This window comes from Oryzias latipes, chromosome 21 (assembly GCF_053564925.1).
Source record: "Oryzias latipes strain Hd-rR chromosome 21, Olatipes_Hd-rR_3.1".
In the NCBI taxonomy this organism is placed as follows: domain Eukaryota; kingdom Metazoa; phylum Chordata; class Actinopteri; order Beloniformes; family Adrianichthyidae; genus Oryzias; species Oryzias latipes.
Genome location: NC_136257.1, coordinates 24,173,636 through 24,194,895, shown reverse-complemented (window position 1 = coordinate 24,194,895; position 21,260 = coordinate 24,173,636). Strand labels below are relative to the sequence as shown.

Genomic DNA, 21,260 nt, shown 5'->3' with positions numbered 1-21,260 from the left:
TAAGACTTTGTTTTGAAATGAAAAAAATTAAGGCATTATTTTACTCAAAAACATTGTGTGAATTGGCATTTAATTTATTTATAGGCAAAATGATCTTTTGGAAGATTTTGTATTTAACGTAATTAAAATTAACTGGTATTTGTTCATTTTTGTAATAAATTTGTTTGATGGAAATGTTTTTAGATATCAAGGAAAATATTTTTTTTACAGAAACAGGACCCTTATTCTTTTTGTTTGTCTGTTCTATTTTTCAAAAAGTTATAGTTCTGAATTTGTATTATATTTTAGTTAACATACATTCAGTTCAGAAATCCAAAGATAGATTCTTTGTCATTGTCCCTTGTACAACAAAATCCAAAGTAGTTTCTTTGGCTTCTTTTTAGATACGTGTTCTGGACAGACTGGGGAGACAAAGCATTTATTGGTCGTGTTGGGATGGATGGAACCAACAAAACAGCAGTCATCACTTCAAAGCTAGAGTGGCCCAACGGCATCACAATTGACTACACCAACGACAAGCTCTACTGGTCCGATGCTCATTTGAACTACATCGAGTAAGTTACGTTAAAAGTTACGTTCTTTTCTCATGCAGTAAAAGTGATAAACCTTCAAACTGTTCATGTCCCTCACAGATACTCTAACCTGGATGGCCACCACAGACACACGGTGTACGATGGAAATCTGCCACACCCATTTGCACTGACTGTGTTTGAGGACACCGTCTATTGGACGGACTGGAACACCCGCACAGTGGAGAAAGGCAACAAATACGACGGCTCTAGTCGTGAAGTCCTAGTTAACACAACACACAGACCATTTGACGTTCATGTCTGCCACCCGTACAGACAGCCCATTGGTGGGTTGGAGGCTTTAACATCTTATCGTTGAACAATGACTGGCCTGTATTTACGCAGCTGTGCTGAGTGGCTACTGTTTGACTATCGCTTCCTTTTATAGTAAACAACCCCTGTGCTGTGAACAATGGGGGCTGTTCTCATCTGTGCTTGATCCGTGACGGGGGGCGAGAACACACCTGTGAATGCCCTGACCATTTCCTGACCGTTCAGACCGGAGGTGTGAGCCGATGCCTGCCCATGTGCACCAGCACGCAGTACAGATGTGCCAATAATGAACGGTGGGTACACTGTGCTCCATGATCTGCTTTATAGTGTTTAAGCCTTTCAAGTCAGTTCTGTTTGACAGATTTTATAAAACCTATTCCAAAATTGGATGTAATCCATGATCAGGTTCTTGTTATAAAAACTCACATTATCCATGAGTGAATGTGGATTTTTTAAAGGAAAGTGGGTGGGAAATTGGCTTCTCAGAGTAGCATTAGAAATTATAACTTAATTTATACAATAAATGGCACAGAATGTTAAATTTTAAATGGTTGTCACACGCCTGGAAGTGTGAAATTTGTTCACTGCATTTGACCTACTCCCTGGGGCAGTCACAGCCATGCTCAATTACCATTTGGTGTTTTAACCCCCCCCCCCCCCCCCCCAACCTCTTTAGTGCAGAGTGACAAGGAGGGAGGCATTGGGCCTACTTTCTGAGACAAATGTTTAGATCCAAGGATAACCCTCCCAATTCCAAGTCAGACACCCTTCTACTAGACTTAAAGACACTCTCTGATGAAAATTGTGTTTTTTGTGTTTTTGACATGTTCTGTTCAGATGATGATGGACATAAATGAAGAAAAAGAAGCTCGCATGTGCATTTATTAGTATTTGTTATTTAAATCATTGTGAATCAGGAACAGATGACAAAATAACGTTTGAAAAAGACTTTATTTGTTACGTAGAAAATATGCTGGGTAGCCAATAAGCTCCCTGCTCCACTCCATTTTGATTCATCCACTTGAAGACAAATAGATCTAAACAGTATTTGGAGCCAATATTGATCACCGTTCATATTATGTTTGAGTTGTAAGAGGCTGTAAGCTAGCAGGAGAGAATGTAAACAGAGAGCTGTAAGTAATAGGAAGGGGAAGGTGGGGGGTGTTGCTCTACACCAACAGTCCCGCCCACAACTCAGAGGTGAATTTCTCCCGCCGCTCTGGAGAAACTGTCCTTGAAAACAACACTCTAAAATCAATTTGACATTCTTACATCATAAATGCATCAAAAACCCCATTTGTGTATATTTTTGTTTCTCAGTCTGCCTCAATGAAATGCCAACTTGGTTTGGCTTTGTATTTTTTTAACATTTTGGTTCTGTGTCATCAGTTGTATTCCCATCTGGTGGAAGTGTGATGGTCAGCAGGACTGCAGAGATGGCTCAGATGAGCCCTCCACATGTCCCATTCGTCACTGTCATCTTGGGCAGTTTCAGTGCAGCGATGGAAACTGTACCAGTCCATACTTTCTCTGTAACAGTAACCAGGACTGTCCTGATGGCTCAGATGAAGATCCTGTGCTGTGTGGTGAGCTTATCTTGTTTTGATTTATTGTTTAAAGTTTCCAATGCTGACTTTCCTCCATGTTTGAGATGCTCATTGCTGTTCTGTCTGCAGCTACTCATCAGTGTGAAAGCCATCAGTGGCAGTGTGCAAATAAGCGATGCATCCCTGAATCGTGGCAGTGTGACGGTGAGGACGACTGTGGCGATCATTCGGACGAAGACCCCGCCCACTGCTCTGCCAGGACGTGCCGCCCGGGACAGTTCAAATGCCGGAATGGGCGCTGCATCCCGCAAGCCTGGAAATGTGACGTCGATGATGACTGTGGGGACAACTCAGATGAACCCCTGGAGGAGTGTAGTGAGTACCTTTTATTTTCCCTAAAGATCACATTTAAACAAAGCAAAATGTAACGTTCTTGCATAAATGTTTCTGATTTCTCTCGTCGGTAGTGGGACCAGCTTATCGATGTGACAATCATACAGAGTTTGACTGCAGGACTAACTACCGTTGTGTGCCTCTGTGGTCTGTTTGCAATGGTCACAACGACTGCAGGGACAACAGTGATGAGCAGGACTGTGGTGAGTCCCCAGGATTGAAGATCCTGTAGATAAGAACTTGTATTCATTTCAAATGTAATTTGTGGGTTTGAATTAATGTTCACATAAGTGTGTCTTCAGAAATATTTTTAGGTCCTCAAAACATTCACATGTTTTTTGTACAAGTGCGCACATACACACCCACGCACACACAAACAAACAAGGCTTGTGTGTATAGCTCAAACAAAGTTCCAACCCTGCACTTGTGACAAAAATATTCCACTGATCAACCAATCAGAGCCTTTTTTCCTGTCAGCACCCAATCAAAGCGCCACCTTTTACCAGCCAATTAAAATACAAATTGTTTAAATGTGCAAAAAACTTAAACGGAATTTCTCTTTTTAATTTTGTTACTAAAACACGGGATTGTATTCTGCCAGTGTATTACATCCTCATAAGAAACATCCTCTCACGTCACGCCTGCAGAGAACTGATCCATAAATGCCATAGATGCCTTTTAAAAGAACCTGCAGTAAATCGTCTTTTTAATGTGTGTGAAGTACTAAACATTGCAAATATGACAGAACAAGCTATATAAATGCTTTTCAAAAAAATGCTTTAAAAAAATAGATAAATGCGCAAAACATATGAACATAAAAAATCATCTTAACACCAATTTAGTAAGAAAAAGCTATAAAAACAAGGGGAAAAACATAATATGAAGCTGAAGCGAACCTTTTTATATTGTTGTTTTAGAGATGTGATGACTGACTAAAGTGTTCTTTTCTTTTGGAACTGGATCTGTTTCCTCTCAATCTTCAGATGGATGCACAGAGCCACGCTTTGAAACAGTACAAAACACTTCTTCATAACTTTGGTTCAGACTTACCAACCCACACAAATTAGGCTGCAGTAGCTAGTGATGAACACGAGCAGTGAAGATCTTGGAATCCTCAGCGCTCCTTCAACACACTTTGGTTTCTGTGGATACTTTTTGGACCCCATGTTTTAATGTAATTACACTATTTGTACTGACTCCATAAAACTTTTTTTAATCAAATTTAGGGATATATTGACTTTAGAAATCTAGTTTTCATTTGTCCCTCAAAGTTTAAAAAAACTTCATTCGATAGAGATCAGCTAAAAATAACTCAGAAGTTTAGCAACATTTTACTGAGGTGTTTCAGAAAGAAGTTTATGAAATGACTGTCCCGGTCAACCATTAAAGTCTGAGAATGTTCTCACTGAAAAAAGAGAAGCACAAAATAGCTTTAATTCTCAAAAATGTGTGCAAATTAGGGAAAAAAGCAATTCGCTTGCACAGATAAAGAAAATTGAACCTGTTATTTTAATTTTTGTTGATGTGAAATCAGTGAAAAAACACAGGCATTCCCCTGAGAAAAGAAGGAAGGGTAATAACCCAACACCTCATCCTCCTGTGGAACATTATGCACTGTGGTATTAGGAGGTGCTGATGGAGAGCGGTCACCACTCGCCCTCCCCCAGCATTTACCTCTCCCTTGAAGCACCACAGATTTATGAGCTGCTCCGTGGTATGAGTCCACATATATGTGCGTATGCCTCCGTGTTGTTGCTCTGTCCTTGCGTGGGGGCAGGGTTCACATAGGTCTCTTTGTACTTGCTGCGATCCAAACACACTCGTCTGCGGCGCTCCCGTCTCTTATCAGAGGCCCTCACTCCATTAGTGCCATGTCTGTGCTGGAGGGGAGATCTGCGCTAATCTTCCTGTAAGAATGCAGCAGATGGGCCAGGTGGAGGGCCAAGAAGGCAGGACTGACTAACACCGCGCTATCTTTGACCCCCAGCACCGTGTGGTAGAGACAGCTCAGACCAGCTCTGCTCCACTCCTCTCCCGTCTATGGTTCTCATCTCCCCAGCTCTTATCCTCTTCAGACGGACCGTATGCTGGCATGAATGAAGCTCACACATCTGTCTCTGGCAGCCTGCCTCCCTCCCTCCATACCTTCCTTCTGCCTTTTAATTAAAAAGAAAGGATGTCTTTCATTTCAAACTGACATTTTTATTAATAGTTACAAACTAGGACGTTTCCTCACGCCATGATGTTTGTGTGCTTCTTGATAGAATTATAAACGGAAACAACTTCTCAAATGACCTTATGAGAAAATTCTAATTTCACTACTGTATTTATCATTTAGGTTTTTAAGTGTTTACCTTAAAGTCCCACTCCGCTCATCTTTTGATTTATTATAAAAGTGTTACCGGTGGTCTTTTAATTACAATAATGACATTTTTAGCCCAAAAAAAAATTTGCGTCATTTTCTAGGACATAGTTTCTGCAGAGTGGCTGGAGTTCATTAGAAATATGCTTCTGAGTTGTGGGCAAGACTGTTGGCATGGAGTAATCCCGCACCCCCCTCCCCTTCCTGTTGCAGAGACCTCTCTGTTTAAGCAAACACCTGCTAGCTTACAGACCCTCAGACCCCCAACTTAACATTAAATTCAAATTCAAATTAATTGGATTTAAATAGCACCTTTCATGTTTAAAAAAACAGCTTAAGGTGCTATACATAAAAAATACCAAGAATGCAGAAAACACTAATCCCCATTCATGCAATAAAATAATTAAATAAGCCTGGCACAATAAAATACACAAAAACAAACACAAGCAAAGGAGAAATTACTAAAGAAAAAAGCTAAAAAAAGAGAGAACCCAGAAGGCGCAGTCTGCCCTGTCTTCTTGTTGGCTGGGGTGACAGCATAGACACAAACACCCCAGCTAAGGGTGAGAAAACCCTTGTAAACAGTCTAACTTGGCTAAAAGACATGAAACAAATAAACATATGTTAAAATATCGTAAAATATAAGAGTAGAAATTCTAGATTAAACAAATATGCATGTGATAAAATATAAAATAGAGTAAAAAATTTTGATTAAACAAATAAAACAATAAAATGATGCGATAAAACATCATTAAACATGAGGGTAAAAAAAAAATGAATAAAAAGATATGATATGAAATCTAATTAAAAGCTGAGTTAAACAGGTGTGTCTTTAATTTCTTTTTAAAAACCTCGACAGTAGATGAGGCCCTCACATCCTCTGGCAGGCTGTTCCACAGACGAGGCCCGTAGTATTTAAACGAGGCCTCGCCTTGTTTTTTTGTCCTGACCCTAGGGACCTTCAGCAGGGGACCTAAGAGCTCTGGGAGGTTCAAAAGTTATGTAATGTTCCCTCTTCCTGGTTCTCGTTAAAAGGCGTGCAGCAGAGTTCTGGACTAGCTGCACGCGATTAAGAGTGGTTTTCTTTACACCAGAAAGGAGGGCATTACAATAATCTATTCTTGATATAATAAAAGCGTGGATTAAGATTTCAGCACTGGCTCTAGAGAGAAAGGGTGTCACTCGGGCAATATTCCTTAGATGGTAAAATGCAGATTTAATTACTTGATTCGCATGTTGGTCAAAGCTCAGATCTGCATCTAGAATCACACCAAGGTTCCTTACTGTATCACATGTAGTCATAGAATTGGTTGACAGATAAAATTGGACCCTATCCCTCTCAGCTTCAGAACCGATTACCAAGACTTCAGTTTTGTCTTGGTTGAGCTGCAAAAAGTTCTCTCCTATCCACATTTTAATATCTAAAATACAGTTTAAAAGACTCTCCATGGGTGCAGTATCGTCAGGAGACACAGCTACATACAGCTGTGTGTCATCAGCATAGCTTTGAAAGTTAATACCGTGTCTCCTGATGACATCACCAAGCGGAAGCATGTAAAGATTAAAAAGTGTGGGACCCAGGATGGAGCCTTGGGGCACCCCACATGTCAGTTTTTGCCTTCCAGATGAAAAGTCATTTAAATTAACAATAAAATCTCTATCTGTGAGGTAAGATTTAAACCAATTAAAATAGTTCCCAGTAATTCCAACCATGTGATGAAGTCTGTATTAAAGGATAGAGTGGTCAACTGTGTCAAAGGCTGCACTCAGGTCCAGTAAGACTAAAACAGATACTTTCTTCATGTCAGCATTGGACCTGAGATCATTTAAGACCCTGACAAGTGTCATCTCTGTTGAGTGGTGAGGTCTGAAACCAGACTGAAACTTTTCTAAAATGTTATTTCCATTAATAAAATCATTCAGCTGAGTAAAAACACATTTTTCTAAAATTTTACTTAACATTAGCGCTGCTGTTAAAGCATCAGAATGGATTAAATGGTATTTTGTCATTTGCTCTTGATTCACTTTGATTTGAAAATAGAATTCTCAGAAATGCAATTTTAATATTAATTTTGTTTTATAAACATATGCCCTCCATCATTATTAAAATGCCACAAAATCATGTTAAAAACACCAAAAACACAATTTTTATTAGAGTAGGTCTTTAAGAAGGTGAAAATTTTGCTTTTGAGTATAATATAACTTCTAAATCAGAAAGTGCAGTATGATATTTAATAGGTAATTTTTTTGACATTTTTGGTCCATATCTTTGGATTTCTACCTCTAATTTCCTCTGAGAGGAGAGGGTGCACGTAAATGTTATTTAAGGTATATCTTTTTATTTATTGCTGTTTGTTGCAGGCCTTCTATAATTTTTTAACCTCTCATTCGATGTTCCTGTGAATAACATCACAATAATGTCACAAGAACAGGCAGATGGCTGGTTCCAAATGCAGCAGGTTTATTAGCTCAGCTAAAAGTCCACAAAGCTAAATCAGGGTCAGGCAGGCAGGGGTCAATAACAAGCATGAGAGCATCAGAGAAGAGACAGAGGTAGTCAGAATCAAGGTGAGAGTTGGGGCAGGCAAACAAAGTCAGAAACTGAGGCAGGAAACAGATCAGATCCAGATACAACGCTCGGTAATGAAAGCAGAGTGCCACAAACAATACTTTGCACTGAGTGAGGCTCAGTGCAGTGCTTAAGTAGACTCTGAGTGATTTGCAAACGAGAGTCAGATGTGAGGCATCCAGGAGCTGTACGCTGGGGTTGCTGAGAGACGTAGTGCATTCAAAACTCTGTAGACAGTCCCCGCCGGTGACCGGAGGGGGTGACAGAGCTCTGACCTCTGACAATCCACTTGTCTTTTAGATGAATTGACCTGCAATCCAGATGGAGACTTCCGCTGCGACAACCATCGCTGTATCCCGCTCAGGTGGAAGTGTGACGGAGATGACGACTGCGGGGACAATTCAGACGAGCGCAGCTGCGGTGAGTAACAGTTTGGTGTCTGGATGTTTCTGTTGTTGCAGCCCTGTGGATTGTTCAAATTAGAAAAAAAAAAGCATGCTGATGGCATAAAATAGCCTTGCGATCATTTTATCAGTCAGCTGGGGAGGTTTCCGTTGAGGCTTCTGCGGAGTACATCGCAGGGAGAAGGAAGTCTTATCAGCTGCAAGAGTAACAAGCTGTCCTCGGTGTGTCAGAAAGGGGAGTGAGGGAGGCTGTCACCCTTTGCCCTGGAGAATTTAAACACGTCTGAGGATCTGCCAGTTATTAAGCTTGATGTAACTTCTCAGATGAGAAAAACTGCTGTTGGAACTGCTCCTGCTTATGCTGACAAGGAGTTTTAGCAGGTGCTTTTTTACACCACTTTTGTTAGCAAAGTGTTTGCTAAGGAACAGAAACAACCATCAGGGTTTGAGGTTTGAAAATGACATCAGATCTGATTTGAGGCAAAAAAAGGAGGGTCCCAGATTAGATGGATCCATGTGTTTTTAGGTGCACATTTCAGTATTTGCAGCTCTCCAAGCAGCCTTCCGCATTTGCATAATTTCTCCATCCCTGTTTTTTCTCCCAGTGCCACGCTCGTGCACAGAGAGCGAGTTTCGTTGTGAAAATCTGCGCTGCATTCCCAACCGTTGGGTCTGTGACCATGACAACGACTGTGAGGACAACTCCGATGAAAGGGACTGTGGTAAGTGGGGGCTCTTTGTTTTGGCTCAGGATCTGGCTGTTTGTGAGTAACGGAGGGCTGCACTAAACAAAGACGCGATAAACCTTCAAGTTGGAAGTGTAGATAGACGGGACCACCAACAGACAGTTATTGAGAACGAGTTTATTGAAGTTTCTACAACCCAGAGTTTTTTTTTACAGTTGTAGAAGTTATTTTATCAAATACATAAGACTTTTTTGCATGAGTTGGTTGCTATATAATGATGATGTTTTTACTTTTTGCTATTTGTCTACATATTAAATAAACTTTGTTCCTCAGAGTTGCGGACCTGCCATCCTGGATACTTCCAGTGTGGCAGTGGTCACTGCATCGCTGAGCGCTTCAAATGTGATGGCAATGCCGACTGTTTGGATTACACAGATGAGACGTCTTGTCGTGAGTGTCGCAGACGATCCTCTCAAAAAAAATAACTAAAACACAAGAAAATCTTACTCTGATTCTGACTTTCCAGCAACCCGCTTTCCTAACGGCGCGTACTGCCCACCTTTCCTGTTTGAGTGCAAGAACCACGTCTGTGTGCAGCCTCACTGGAAATGTGATGGAGACGATGACTGTGGAGACAACTCAGATGAGGAGTTGCATCTCTGCTGTGAGACAAACCCATTAGAACCCTTTATGTTACTCAATTATCTCTTGAAAAATAAAAACTATCGAACTTGTAGATTTGTTGATATTATGGACATTTTGGATCAAGTTTGGTGATATTTTCTGTTGCTTTTTTTCTGCAGTGGACATCACATGTGAGGGCCCTTTCCGTTTCCGGTGTGACAACAACCGCTGCATCTACAGCCATGAGCTGTGCAACTCTGTTGAAGACTGTGGGGATGGCTCCGATGAGAGAATGGAGAACTGTGAGTCCACTTTTTCACATTACTTCACTAATACTTTGGTACGGAGCCCCTAAAGGGGCACAGAAGTAAAATAAAATTAGTACTGGTTTCTGCTGCGCACCCGAAACTAACTAATGTGCATCAGAAATTTCTAGCAAGATACCAGTACCTATTATTTTTACTTCTATGTCCCTCTAGGGGCTCCGTACTATCGTCTTCCTGAAGTAGTTTGAACTGAGGAACTGACAGTAGGGACAGATAAATTTTCTTTTAGAATATAAAACTAAATGTTTAATACAACAAACATCAAATATAACATCAAATGAATGACTTGATTTTCCTTTACAGCAATTTCCTTCCTTTTTTTTTCAGCAAAACCTTTTTGCTTGTTTTTAGTAATCAATTTATATAATGTTTTTGCTAAAGTTCTATATGTTTCTCATTCAAATCACTAGGTAATAAAAAAGTTTAAATGGGCCAAATTCATATTTCATAAATTGATAATGATCTAATCCCAAAGTGGCAACATTGTGAATGAAAACTGAATCAGTTTTGGATGTTTGGACTGGAAACTCTATGGTTCTGTTTACCTGGTCTCTTGTCTTCGTTCAGGTCAAAGCCCCACCCACGGACCCTGCACAGACGATGAGTTCAAATGCAGTAGTGGGCAGTGCATCCCTCTGCAGTACGCCTGTGATGAGTATGACGACTGCGGGGATGAGTCAGATGAGCTCGGCTGTCGTGAGTCAAGAAATTATTGTGAACATAAAAAAACTCCTAAAAAGAGATGCAGCAGCTACCGCAGCTTAGCTAACCCGAAACAATGACGTCCAACAGTGTAGATAACCGACTGTTTAGTGCTGTTGTCATTCAATAGTTTGCATTTTGAAGTGTGCCGCTGATTTAAAAAAAGAGTAGAGTGAAACTTTATTGATTCCACAAAGGAAAAATCACCTTAACTATTAAGAACACCAGATAGATAATAGATAACATTATACCACCTAAAAAATGAGTAATAACAATAATTGTTGTCCAGAGTCTCTGAGGCGTTGTGGAGTCTAATAGCTGACGAAAGTGCTCTTTCCTGCAACGAGGTGTTAAAGTCTCTGACTGAAGGAGCTCCTCAGTGCACCTTCGGTCTCATGCAGAAAATACGGAAGAGGATTCTTCATGATGGATTCCAGTTTCCGTAACATCCTCCTCTCACCCACCAAAGTCTCAGCCTTTAGAGGACATCCCAGAATAGAGCCGGATCTCCACACCAGTTTGTCGATCCTCTTCCTGTTCCTCATCAGTACATCCACCCCTCCCCCCAGCAGATCACTGCATAGAGGAGGGCAGATGAAGCAACGTTACATTACAAAAAACTCCTTAAGAATCCTGCAAATGCTGAAGGACCCCAGTCTCTTCAGCCTTTCGTGCGATCTTCAGTCGCTTCTCCAGCAGCATTTTGTTGTTCCGATTGACAACACCTGATCGTGTAAATGATGCACCCGTAGACCACTTCAGAACCAGAAAGTGGTAGAAAAAGTCAAAAAAGGAGTAGCGGGCATGCCATTACACTCACTACGTGCAAAAAAAACCTCCATGCCCATTAAAAACAGTTCAACAATAAGAGAATAACAAAACAAAACAAGTAAGCTAATACTGAACTATTGAAACTGCAGTCTACTGTTGTGCAGGTTTAAAAAAAGGTTAAATTTTCAGTTCCTAAAGTGATTTATTTTGTACTGAACACTCCTGGTCTTTGCAATTCCTTTTTTGGAGAACAAGCATTGGTTTTTAGCTCTGCCAAGAAAGCAGGAAGATCCACAGCACCATCTCCACTCTCCACTCTGCAACTAAAATCTTTTCTCTCTGCACTCCAAAGTCAGATTATGGCTGACTGCTTTTACTTTTATTCATTGAGTCTTCAGCTTTACAAGTAATTCTTTCTTCCTTCCATTTATTTTTCTCTGTTAGATCAAAACGCAGACATTTGCAGCTCCACAATGAATTATCCTGTTTTTCAAAATAAGATTGTAAATAGTTTATGGCTTCCTGTGCAAGAAAAAATTTTTTTTTTCAACAAACGTATACTTACAAGTCTCTACATGATTTATTTTTCCCCACTACAATAGTCAGTGAATGTTTTCATTTGTTTGTTCAACTGTGACAGATCAAGCCAGCGGGCACACATGTAGTGCCAACCTCTGTGAACACAACTGCACCGACCTGACGGATGGAGGTTTTCTTTGCTCCTGCAGATCTGGTTACAAGCCCAAAGATACAGAAAGACACAACTGTGAAGGTGAACTACAAACTTGAAAAACACATTCCCACTAAAGTGTTTACATTTCTTCATTGTTATCTTCAGTAACAAATGTTCGTTTGTCGTTTGTTGCTTCTCTTTTGTAAACAGATGTGAATGAGTGTGAGGTGTACGGAATGTGTCCTCAAGACTGCAAGAACACAAAGGGCAGCTACGAGTGCTTCTGTTCTGAAGGTTTTATTTCGTTCGGAGAGCCGCACGGGACCGAGTGTGCTGCTCAAGGTCAGATTATAGGGGGAAGAAATAGGAATTTGTTGTTGCAAATCATGAAGCGCCGAATTTAAAGTGCCAGCAGAATTCACATTTGGATTTCTGTGCAGGAAACCCACCAGTGCTGCTTCTGCCAGATAATGTTCGGATCCGTCGTTTTAATCTGTCCTCTGAGCAGTATTCCGACTATGTGGACAACGCCGAGCATATTCAAGCCTTGGACTACTTGTGGGATCCAGAAGGGGAGGGCCTTAGTGAGTGAGACCTTTAAACTCCTTAAACCCTACTTTAGATAACATTTCTGGAGTCTGGCAATTAAGGGAAAACATGGTTAGAACTGGAAAATAAAAACCACAAGATCTCTGTTGGTAAATCCTTTTTCTTGGATGTGATGTAGGTATTGTATATTGGACTGTTCTTGGTCGTGGATCCCAGTTTGGTTCAATCAAACGTGCCTACATGACCACGTTCAACGATTATGGCAACAACCCTGTAAAAGAAGCGGATCTGAACCTGCGGTATATCGCCAGCCCTGAAGGCATCGCTGTGGACTGGGTCGGAGGGTACGTGAACAAAACCATGAATGGGTTAAAATTGTTGTTTTGGTCTTATTCTTTTGTTTTGACCACCCACAGGCACATTTACTGGACAGATTCAGGAACCAATCGAATCGAAGTGGCCAAACTGGACGGGAGGTACAGGAAGTGGTTGATCTACACTGAGCTTGACCAGCCTGCTGCTATTGTTGTGAATCCGACACTGGGGTAAAAAGCTGTTCATTTTGTCTTTAAAAACGTAGCATTTTTGTATAAATCTGAGAGATTTTCTTAATGGGTCAGGATGATGTACTGGACAGACTGGGGAAAACAACCCAGAATCGAGTCGGCGTGGATGGACGGCCAACAGAGGATGGTGCTGGTGAGCGATCAGGGGCTGGGATGGCCAACTGGGCTCGCAGTGGACTTTGTCAATGGAAACAGAATCTATTGGTGCGACTCCAAAGAAAACATCATCGAGTCAATGAAGCATGATGGCACAGACAGGAAGACCGTTACCTCTGGAGGTCAGAACACAGAGACGTCAGCTTTTCCATCTGCCTTTGTTTGAAAACACAAAAAAGGAGACTTTCGACTGTCTTTTAATGTTTGTTATTTTTACAAGCTAATATGTTTAGTAAAATTAACGTTCTGTTATTTTTCCCCCTCAAATGTCCCACTTGCTCCCACTTTTCCAGATATCGGGCATCCCTACAGTCTGGATGTCTTTGAGGGACATGTCTACTGGACAACTAAAGACAAGGGCGAAGTTTGGAAGATCAACAAGTTTGGAAAAGGAAATAAAGTCAAAGTTTTAACCATCAATCCCTGGCTGACTCAGGTCCGTATTTATCAAGAACAGCGGCACAACCGATCAGGTGAGGATGCTGGCAGATATGCTTTTGTGTTCAAGGTTTTTATTCTAACTTTACTGTGTGTGGTTATAATACCAGTAAAATGTTGACTTCTTCATTCAATCGCGTTTTTAAACATTAGAAAAGAAATTAATGTGAGAATACAGACTTTAAAAACCCACTTCAATGAAAATTGTGTTTTTAACAAGTTCTTGTGACATTTTTCTAATAATAGAGGACATATGACAACTGATGCAGGTGAACTGGTCGTTCTTTTATTATTGGGTCTATCGGCAGTTTTTGACAGACTTGATCTTGAGATCCTGATTGGCCGGCTGGAAAAATGGGCAGGGCTTTCCGGGAAGCCGTACTGTGGATGCAGTCTTACCTTGCAGACAGGTCTTCCTGTGTTAGGATAAGCCCTCACTCATCCAAGTGTTACATCCTAGAGTTGGGGGGTCCCTCAGGGGTCGGCCAGCAGTCCCGCCTACACTAAGAGGTGATTTTCTAATGAACTCCTGCCGCTCCGCAGAAACTATGTCCTAGAAAATAACATATTTCTGGGGTTTTGGCTAAAAAACATCATAATCATAGCCCCTAACCCGTTGGCGCAAGACAACCCCCTCCCCCTCTCCCGTCACCCACAAGTGAGCTATCTGTATGTGTGCTCTCCTGCTAGTTTACAGCTCTTCACACCCCCAGCCAAACAAAATAGATGGAACAAAAATGACAAACAATTTTATTTTTATAAATGTATCAAGTAAATAACATTGGAGCTATCCAGCTATCTTTACAGTTTTTAGCCAGATGCCAGCTTGGACAAGTGAAAAGAAAACGAGGACTTATATGGATCTAGTCTTCTACAAGTGGATGCATCGAAATGGAGCAGAGCAGGGAGCTTGTAGCCTGCTCAGAGCATTTGCTACATGGCAAATAAATGCTTGTTTAAACATTGTTTTTTTTTTGTCTTCTACTGATTCATGATTTGAATAAAGAAATACTCAGAAATGCAAGTTGAACCCTAATTTTCTTTATATATTTCCTACATCATCACATTATAACATTATAAGGATTTACCAGTTAAAAACTCCAAAAACACAATTTTCACTGAAGTGGGTCTTTTAAAATTAGCATCATCAGAATCAAAGTTTTGTCTCTCGCAAAATTTGGGTTATGTGATTAAATGTATTAAGTTGTTAGTTTGGAAACACCTCTCATCGATAGTGCCCAACCCCTGTAAGAGCGTGTGCAGTCACCTGTGCCTCCTCCGGCCGGGCGGATACACCTGCGCCTGCCCGCAAGGCTCCCCCCAACTGAATTTGGGCGCCACTGAGTGCGATGCAGGTAAACACTAACAACAGCTTTCACTGTGTTGTCTGCACGCCCAAGTGAGCGGTCATCTGACTTTGCATCCATAAAACCCCTCCTGTACATGTGGCCGTCTGCTCCTGTGCGGTTATGTGGTCTGAGTTTGTTGGCATTGATCGTCTGTGTGCCTGGCTTTTGCTCCTGCAGCCATTGAACCTCCTGTTCCAATGCCCCTTGCATGCAGATGCATGAATGGTGGAACCTGCTATACTGATCATGGTGATCCACCCATGTGCAAGTGAGTGTAGTTGCAAGTGAATTTTTTTTCAGACAAGAACATTTGTCATTAAAAACAAGTTTGGTGTTTCATGTTGGTATTTTTTTAAAGGAAAGATCCAGTTATATTAAAGTCCTGGTTTTTGTTACAGATGTCCATATGGCTACTTGGGCAGCTATTGTGAAATGGGAAAGTCAAGAGGTGCTCCTGCTGGAACAGGTACTTTTATCTGAACCTTTTACTTCGTTTCAATGCAATTTGCAAAAGCTTGTTAGAAAACAGAGGGAGTTGCTGAAACCTTCAGGAAAAGCTCCAAAATGCTCAAGACCATTTGAGTTTTGATGTGCCTCAGCAGCATTTAGTTATTTGATTATTGTTGACCAGAATTTACCTTTGAAACCGTTTGTCCATCAGTTTTACTAGACTTGTTTTTCTTCTCTTGCAGCCGTGGCCGTCCTGCTAGCCGTCATCATCATCCTAATAACTGGAGGTCTGGCCGTTGGAGTTTTCCTCAACTACAAGCGAACAGGATCTTTCATTCCCTCCATACCCAAACTACCCAGGTAAACATTACCTACCCTCAAAGCTGCATTTTTCATTACTGAAGATTTTAGGTGTTAAGAACAACAGATCAAAGTCCAGCTTGGTGTGTTTTGATTCCTCCCAGCCTCGGCAGCCTGGTGAAGTCAGCTGATGCTGGAAACGGAGTGACTTTCCGCTCGGGCGATAATGTGGATCTTGGACCGTCACACATTGCTGTGTCATTTATTGACACGGCCATGCAGATGGTGAGTGTCCCATCAGCATTTTTTTACCAGCTTCTTGAAAAACAAGAGTCATCAGGAAGATTAAGTAACTTCTCTGAAGGTCAACAGGCCAGGGTCAACCCTTCACTTTTAAATGTCAGAGACTATCCAAGTGTCAGCAGTGTGTATATACAGCAGTGTGTACAGAGCAACGGTTTGGAGACACATGCTCATTCAAAGAGTTTTCTTTATTTTCATGACATGAAAATTGTAGATTCACACTGAAGGCATCAAAACTACGAATTAACACATGTGGAATTATAACAAAAATGTGAAACAACTGAAAAGATGTCATATTCTAAGTTCTTCATAGTAGCCACCTTTTGCTTTGGTTACTGCTTTGCACACTCTTGGCATTCTCTTGATGAGCTTCAAGAGGTAGTCACCTGAAATGGTCTTCCAACAGTCTTGAAGGAGTTCCCAGAGATGCTTAGCACTTGTTGGCCCTTTTGCCTTCACTCTACGGTCCAGCTCACCCCAAACCATCTCGATTGGGTTCAGGTCCGGTGACTGTGGAGGCCAGGGGCCTCATTTATAAAACTTTGCGTAGGATTTGCGTCAGAAGTGGCGTACGGATGAAACATAGGACGTGCGTACGCACAGAAATATTCGGAGTTATAAAACCGTGCCACGCACATCCTACGCATCTTTCCCTTAATAAATCACAACCAATTCTAAATGCTGTGCAGCTTTTGCGGCCTCATGACACGCCCATAGTTGCCCATAAATAGTCCGTGAAACGCCCACAAATGAATATTCATTGATTGCGAAACCATGCCAAACACGGAGAGAAAATCAAAAAAACGTAACTTCACTCAATGTGAAGTAGAAGTTATCGTTGGCGAGGTGGAAAAGAGGAGAATAATGTTGTTTGGAGGGCACAGTGTGGGCATTACTAATGCCAAAAAGGCACGTGAGTGGCAGACGGCGGCAGACGCCGAAAATGCTGCAGCCTCACAACCTCGGACCGTGGCCGAAATAAAAAAAAAAAGGTCGGACATCAAAGTCAAGGCAAAAAAACGTCTAGCGCTGCCCCCTCCTGATGAGAGACTGGCGGCAATAATTGGGGAATCCCTTTAAGTGGAGTGGAGACTGAGGCGCAGGGGGACACCGACGCGCCAGATGCACCGGGTGACACACCCCCAAAAGCCCGCAGAGGAAGTCGGAACCGGCTCATAAGCCACTCGTCCTCGTTTGCCAAAGAGTCTCCTTGCTGTCTAAAGATGCGTTCACTCCGAATTCTTCCATTTGCCACATCTTCTAAGAGCGCAAGATCAGCCATTGTGCGTCATTACGCATTGTGATGGGGCATTTTATTTCCATCTATTTAATTGCATCTGACAAGCTACAGATGTCGGGAATAATCGACGTGGAAATGGGAAATTGATCAGCGCAAATGTAATTTCTTGTTGCTTTCTGAATGGTCGAGACATACGCCATACATTGTTTTATCAAAAATAAAACAAACTAAAGGCATATGCATGAATACCATAATTCCGTACGTTATGAAGAAATGTTTTACTATGAAACAACTTTCCCCAGTGGACAATTAATGCATCTCTCTCTATCTATCCATCTGTCTGTCTGCACCTATATCTGCTCCGCCAGACGGACACACTGACGAGAATATCAGTTCTGTACATTATTTCGTTCTGTTAACTATATTATTTATGAGGATGAATTGCACAACATGCCAATATTGCAGAACATATTTCACTTTTCTTTTTGCAAATAAGTGTTCATTTGAATTTCTGTTGTAATTTTCGTTTGATTTTTTTGTTTGTTTCACTGCTGATCGATCAAACGGGTGTTCGTGTAGGCTGTTAATTGTAAGACTTGCTTTGTGAAGTCCTCATGTTAATTCTGAGAGGCAGTATTGTCATTTTCACTTTCACGTGTTTCTTCCATCTGCCGACGGCGTCGCCGTTTCTCATTTCACCCGTTTTTGTGCGTACGCCTGGGTCAGAGCTTGCGTGAAGGACCGCACATTTTCCCGTCAAGTTTGCTTTTTATAAATCTCAACTATTGCGTAGAGAGTGGCGTACGCCTTCTTTTGTGCGTACGCAATGTTTATAAATGAGGCCCCAGGTCATCTGGCACAGCACCCCATCACTCTCCTTCTTGGTCAAATAGCCCTTACACAGCCTGGAGGTCTGTTTGGGGTCATTGTCCTGTTGAAAAATAAATGATGGTCCGACTAAACACAAACCGGATGGAAAGGCATGCCGCTGCAAGATGCTGTGGTAGCCATGCTGGTTCAGTATGCCTTCAATTTTGAATAAATCCCCAACAGTGTCACCAGCAAAGCACCCCCACACCATCACACCTCCTCCTCCATGCTTCATGGTGGGAACCAGGAATGTAGAGTCCATGCGTTCACCTTTTCAGCGTCACACAAAAACACGGTGGTTGGAACCAAGAATCTCCAATTTGGACTCATCAGATCAAAGCACAGATTTCCACTGGTCCAATGTCCATTCCTTGTGTTCTTTTGTGTGCTTTATTTCTTGCCATAATACAAATTCTTACAGTCTCTTCAGTTGGACTATCTGCTGTACATGCACCTGACTTCTGCACAATACAACTGATGGTCCCAACCCATTTATAAGAAGCAAGAAATCTCATGTATTAAACCTGACAGGGCACAACTGGGAAGTGAAAAACATTTCAGGTGACCACCTCTTGAAGCTCATCAAGAGAATGCCAAGAGTGTGCAAAGCAGTAACCAAGTCAAAAGGTGGCTACTTTGAAGAACCTAGAATATGACATATTTTCAGTTGTTTCCCACTTTTTTGTTATGTATATAACTCCATGTGTTAATTCACAGTTTTGATGCCTTCAGTGTGAATCTACAATTTTCATAGTCATGAAAATAAAGAAAACTCTTTGAATGAGAAGGTGTGTCTAAACTTTTGGTCTGTACAGTTTATATATATTTTTTTGTAGGATGATAGTTTTCCCGTAGATGCTGGGAGGCAGCCGATCACTTTCGAGAACCCGCTGTATGCCACCGCTCCAGTAACCGGAGATCCAGCTGTCATTCATGCCACGCAGGTATTTGGTAAATCTGAAATGATTCCACACAGGCTGAGCAACTCAAGTCACAATCTTAATACAACTGAACACAAATTACAATTTGGGCTCTGGACCCGTCCCAAACGAAACCTTGTGTCTTGATGTCTTTTGTCGTTTGTGTAGCACCTTTATAATGTAAACTGGCACTCTAACAATCAACTCAATTGATATTGAATTATATTCCTCTTTGTTTTATTAAAATTTCTATTATCATACCTGAAATGGAAAAAAACAAAATGCACAGCAGTTTTTCAGTTTACAGTTTTTAGCCAGATGCCAAAGCAGTTTTTTTTGATGGCCTCACAGCACCCTCTGCTGACGAGGCATTCCAACTGCAAAAAAGATTTGGACATTGGTCCATAATATGGACGTAAAAAGTAATAAAAAGATAACTGCTGGTGAAATACTTATATATAATTGTTTTCTTTACTGTAAAATCTGTTAAACTATTTTTATCAAATAAATAAAGTAGAAAATAACTATGAACATGTAGATTTTCAGTCATGTAGGTCATGTTGTCCCAGCATTATGTTCTATTACTGAACTGAATTTTTAAAAGTAAAACGTTAATCTACGAGACGTTTCCTTCCTCCTCAGTTCTACCAGCTAATGGGTAATTCAGGTTATTTATGTGCTGACTGCTGCAGAGTTAAATAGTTAACTTGTGCTGTTTAAGGGTTGGACAACAAAGCTGACTTTACATTGCTTCCCACTAACTTATCAGAAAAAGTTCTGTACAAGCTCTCCTTACTTTTTTGTGCTCAAGCAGGAAGCTGACTTTCAGATAAAAAAACACAAATTATTTTCTTTCTTTCTGTCTTTCCTTTATCTATCTATCTATCTATCTATCTATCTATCTATCTATCTATCTATCTATCTATCTATCTATCTATCTATCTATCTATCTATCTATCTATCTATCTATCTATCTATCTATCTATCTATCTATCTATCTATCTATCTATCTATCTATCTATCTATCTATCTATCTATCTATCTATCTATCTATCTATCTATCTATCTATCTATCTATCTATCTATCTATCTATCTATCTATCACTTTGTGTTATGTTCTATATGAAGAGTGCTATATAAATAAAACTTGATTTTATTTTATATAAAATAGACATAAAAAGGAAGGACATGTTGCATAGATAAAAAGATCTACAAATGATAAACCATAAAAGCTACCAAATACTTAATATCTCAATAAATAAATAAATAAGTTGATTTAATTAGTTATTTGAAAGCTAAAATAAAGAGATGTCCATATCTATCTCCCTATCTATGTATATTCAATATGATGAAAATTATTGTCCTTTATTTTAAAAGGCTGTAAACAATCTGCTTTGGTGTAAAACACACAGGCTTTGCAATAAATACTAAAGCAAATTAGACAACTACATTTAGCTGTACATGGCACTTGCCTTAGACAAAGATATGGATACCGGCTTTTCCATGATAAACCTGCAGATCGCAGATTTTCCATCATTAACAAGAAACGATATGTTTTGTTTGGTTTAGAATGTCCTAATGTATTTAAAGACTAAATAAAGTGTTATGTCAGTTTACATTGTTCCATCATCTGCATCATTTTCTCATCATTAAGATATCAAATGTTAAATATTTGCTAAAACTTTCAAATGTTTGGAAGATGTTAAGATGTCACACTGACTTCACCACAAAATAAACACGTTTTTCTTGCTTCTTCAGAACAGTTTAGGATTATGGGAGTGCTGACAGTTTTCACTGATAATATGATTAAGTAAATAATGGCAACATGAAATAATGTATTTGACCAGACTTTAATTAAACAGTTTTAACTGTCGGTTGAGACGAGGTGCTCTGGCTTTTCTAACAGGTGACCGTTAACGTGAGTGGAGAACAGCTGGAGAACAACTTTGTAAACCCGGCGTACCGTGGAGATCAGACTGCAAGCATTATCAGCACATCTTCTGTCAGCAGCAAACCTGTTCAGGTGAGTGTCCACACACCACATGTGCATTTTTATGGATCATTTATGACATGCGATCTCTGTGCTTGCTTGTAGGAGTCAAAGTGGAGTTTTTTCAAACGAAAATTGAAGCCAAGCACCACCTTTGAGAACCCTTCTTATTCAGAGGTAGGTGTGGAGGCACAATCCTTTCCATGTGTTTCTCAAAGTCAAAAATACCA

General features: G+C 40.6%; 1 protein-coding gene across 7 annotated transcripts in view; it reads left to right on the top strand.

Annotated features, from left to right (window-relative positions):
- lrp2a (low density lipoprotein receptor-related protein 2a) overlaps positions 1–21,260 on the top strand; it is a 56,051-nt gene that overhangs the window by 33,739 nt on the left and 1,052 nt on the right. For 6 of the 7 annotated variants that reach the window (XM_020713109.2, XM_011489764.4, XM_020713107.3 and 3 more), the window contains 27 exons: positions 384–554; positions 633–856; positions 958–1,135; positions 2,232–2,428; positions 2,519–2,764; positions 2,857–2,985; positions 8,014–8,133; positions 8,723–8,839; positions 9,137–9,253; positions 9,330–9,467; positions 9,607–9,729; positions 10,321–10,449; positions 11,867–11,998; positions 12,110–12,241; positions 12,340–12,483; positions 12,627–12,792; positions 12,865–12,993; positions 13,069–13,292; positions 13,464–13,643; positions 14,844–14,963; positions 15,135–15,225; positions 15,356–15,423; positions 15,650–15,767; positions 15,872–15,992; positions 18,957–19,064; positions 20,947–21,063; positions 21,136–21,207. In XM_020713109.2, the coding sequence (XP_020568768.1) occupies positions 384–554; positions 633–856; positions 958–1,135; positions 2,232–2,428; positions 2,519–2,764; positions 2,857–2,985; positions 8,014–8,133; positions 8,723–8,839; positions 9,137–9,253; positions 9,330–9,467; positions 9,607–9,729; positions 10,321–10,449; positions 11,867–11,998; positions 12,110–12,241; positions 12,340–12,483; positions 12,627–12,792; positions 12,865–12,993; positions 13,069–13,292; positions 13,464–13,643; positions 14,844–14,963; positions 15,135–15,225; positions 15,356–15,423; positions 15,650–15,767; positions 15,872–15,992; positions 18,957–19,064; positions 20,947–21,063; positions 21,136–21,207 (3,811 nt within the window). The remainder of the gene's footprint in view (positions 1–383; positions 555–632; positions 857–957; positions 1,136–2,231; positions 2,429–2,518; positions 2,765–2,856; positions 2,986–8,013; positions 8,134–8,722; positions 8,840–9,136; positions 9,254–9,329; positions 9,468–9,606; positions 9,730–10,320; positions 10,450–11,866; positions 11,999–12,109; positions 12,242–12,339; positions 12,484–12,626; positions 12,793–12,864; positions 12,994–13,068; positions 13,293–13,463; positions 13,644–14,843; positions 14,964–15,134; positions 15,226–15,355; positions 15,424–15,649; positions 15,768–15,871; positions 15,993–18,956; positions 19,065–20,946; positions 21,064–21,135; positions 21,208–21,260) is intronic. The other variant, XR_013652625.1, reaches the window with a different exon arrangement.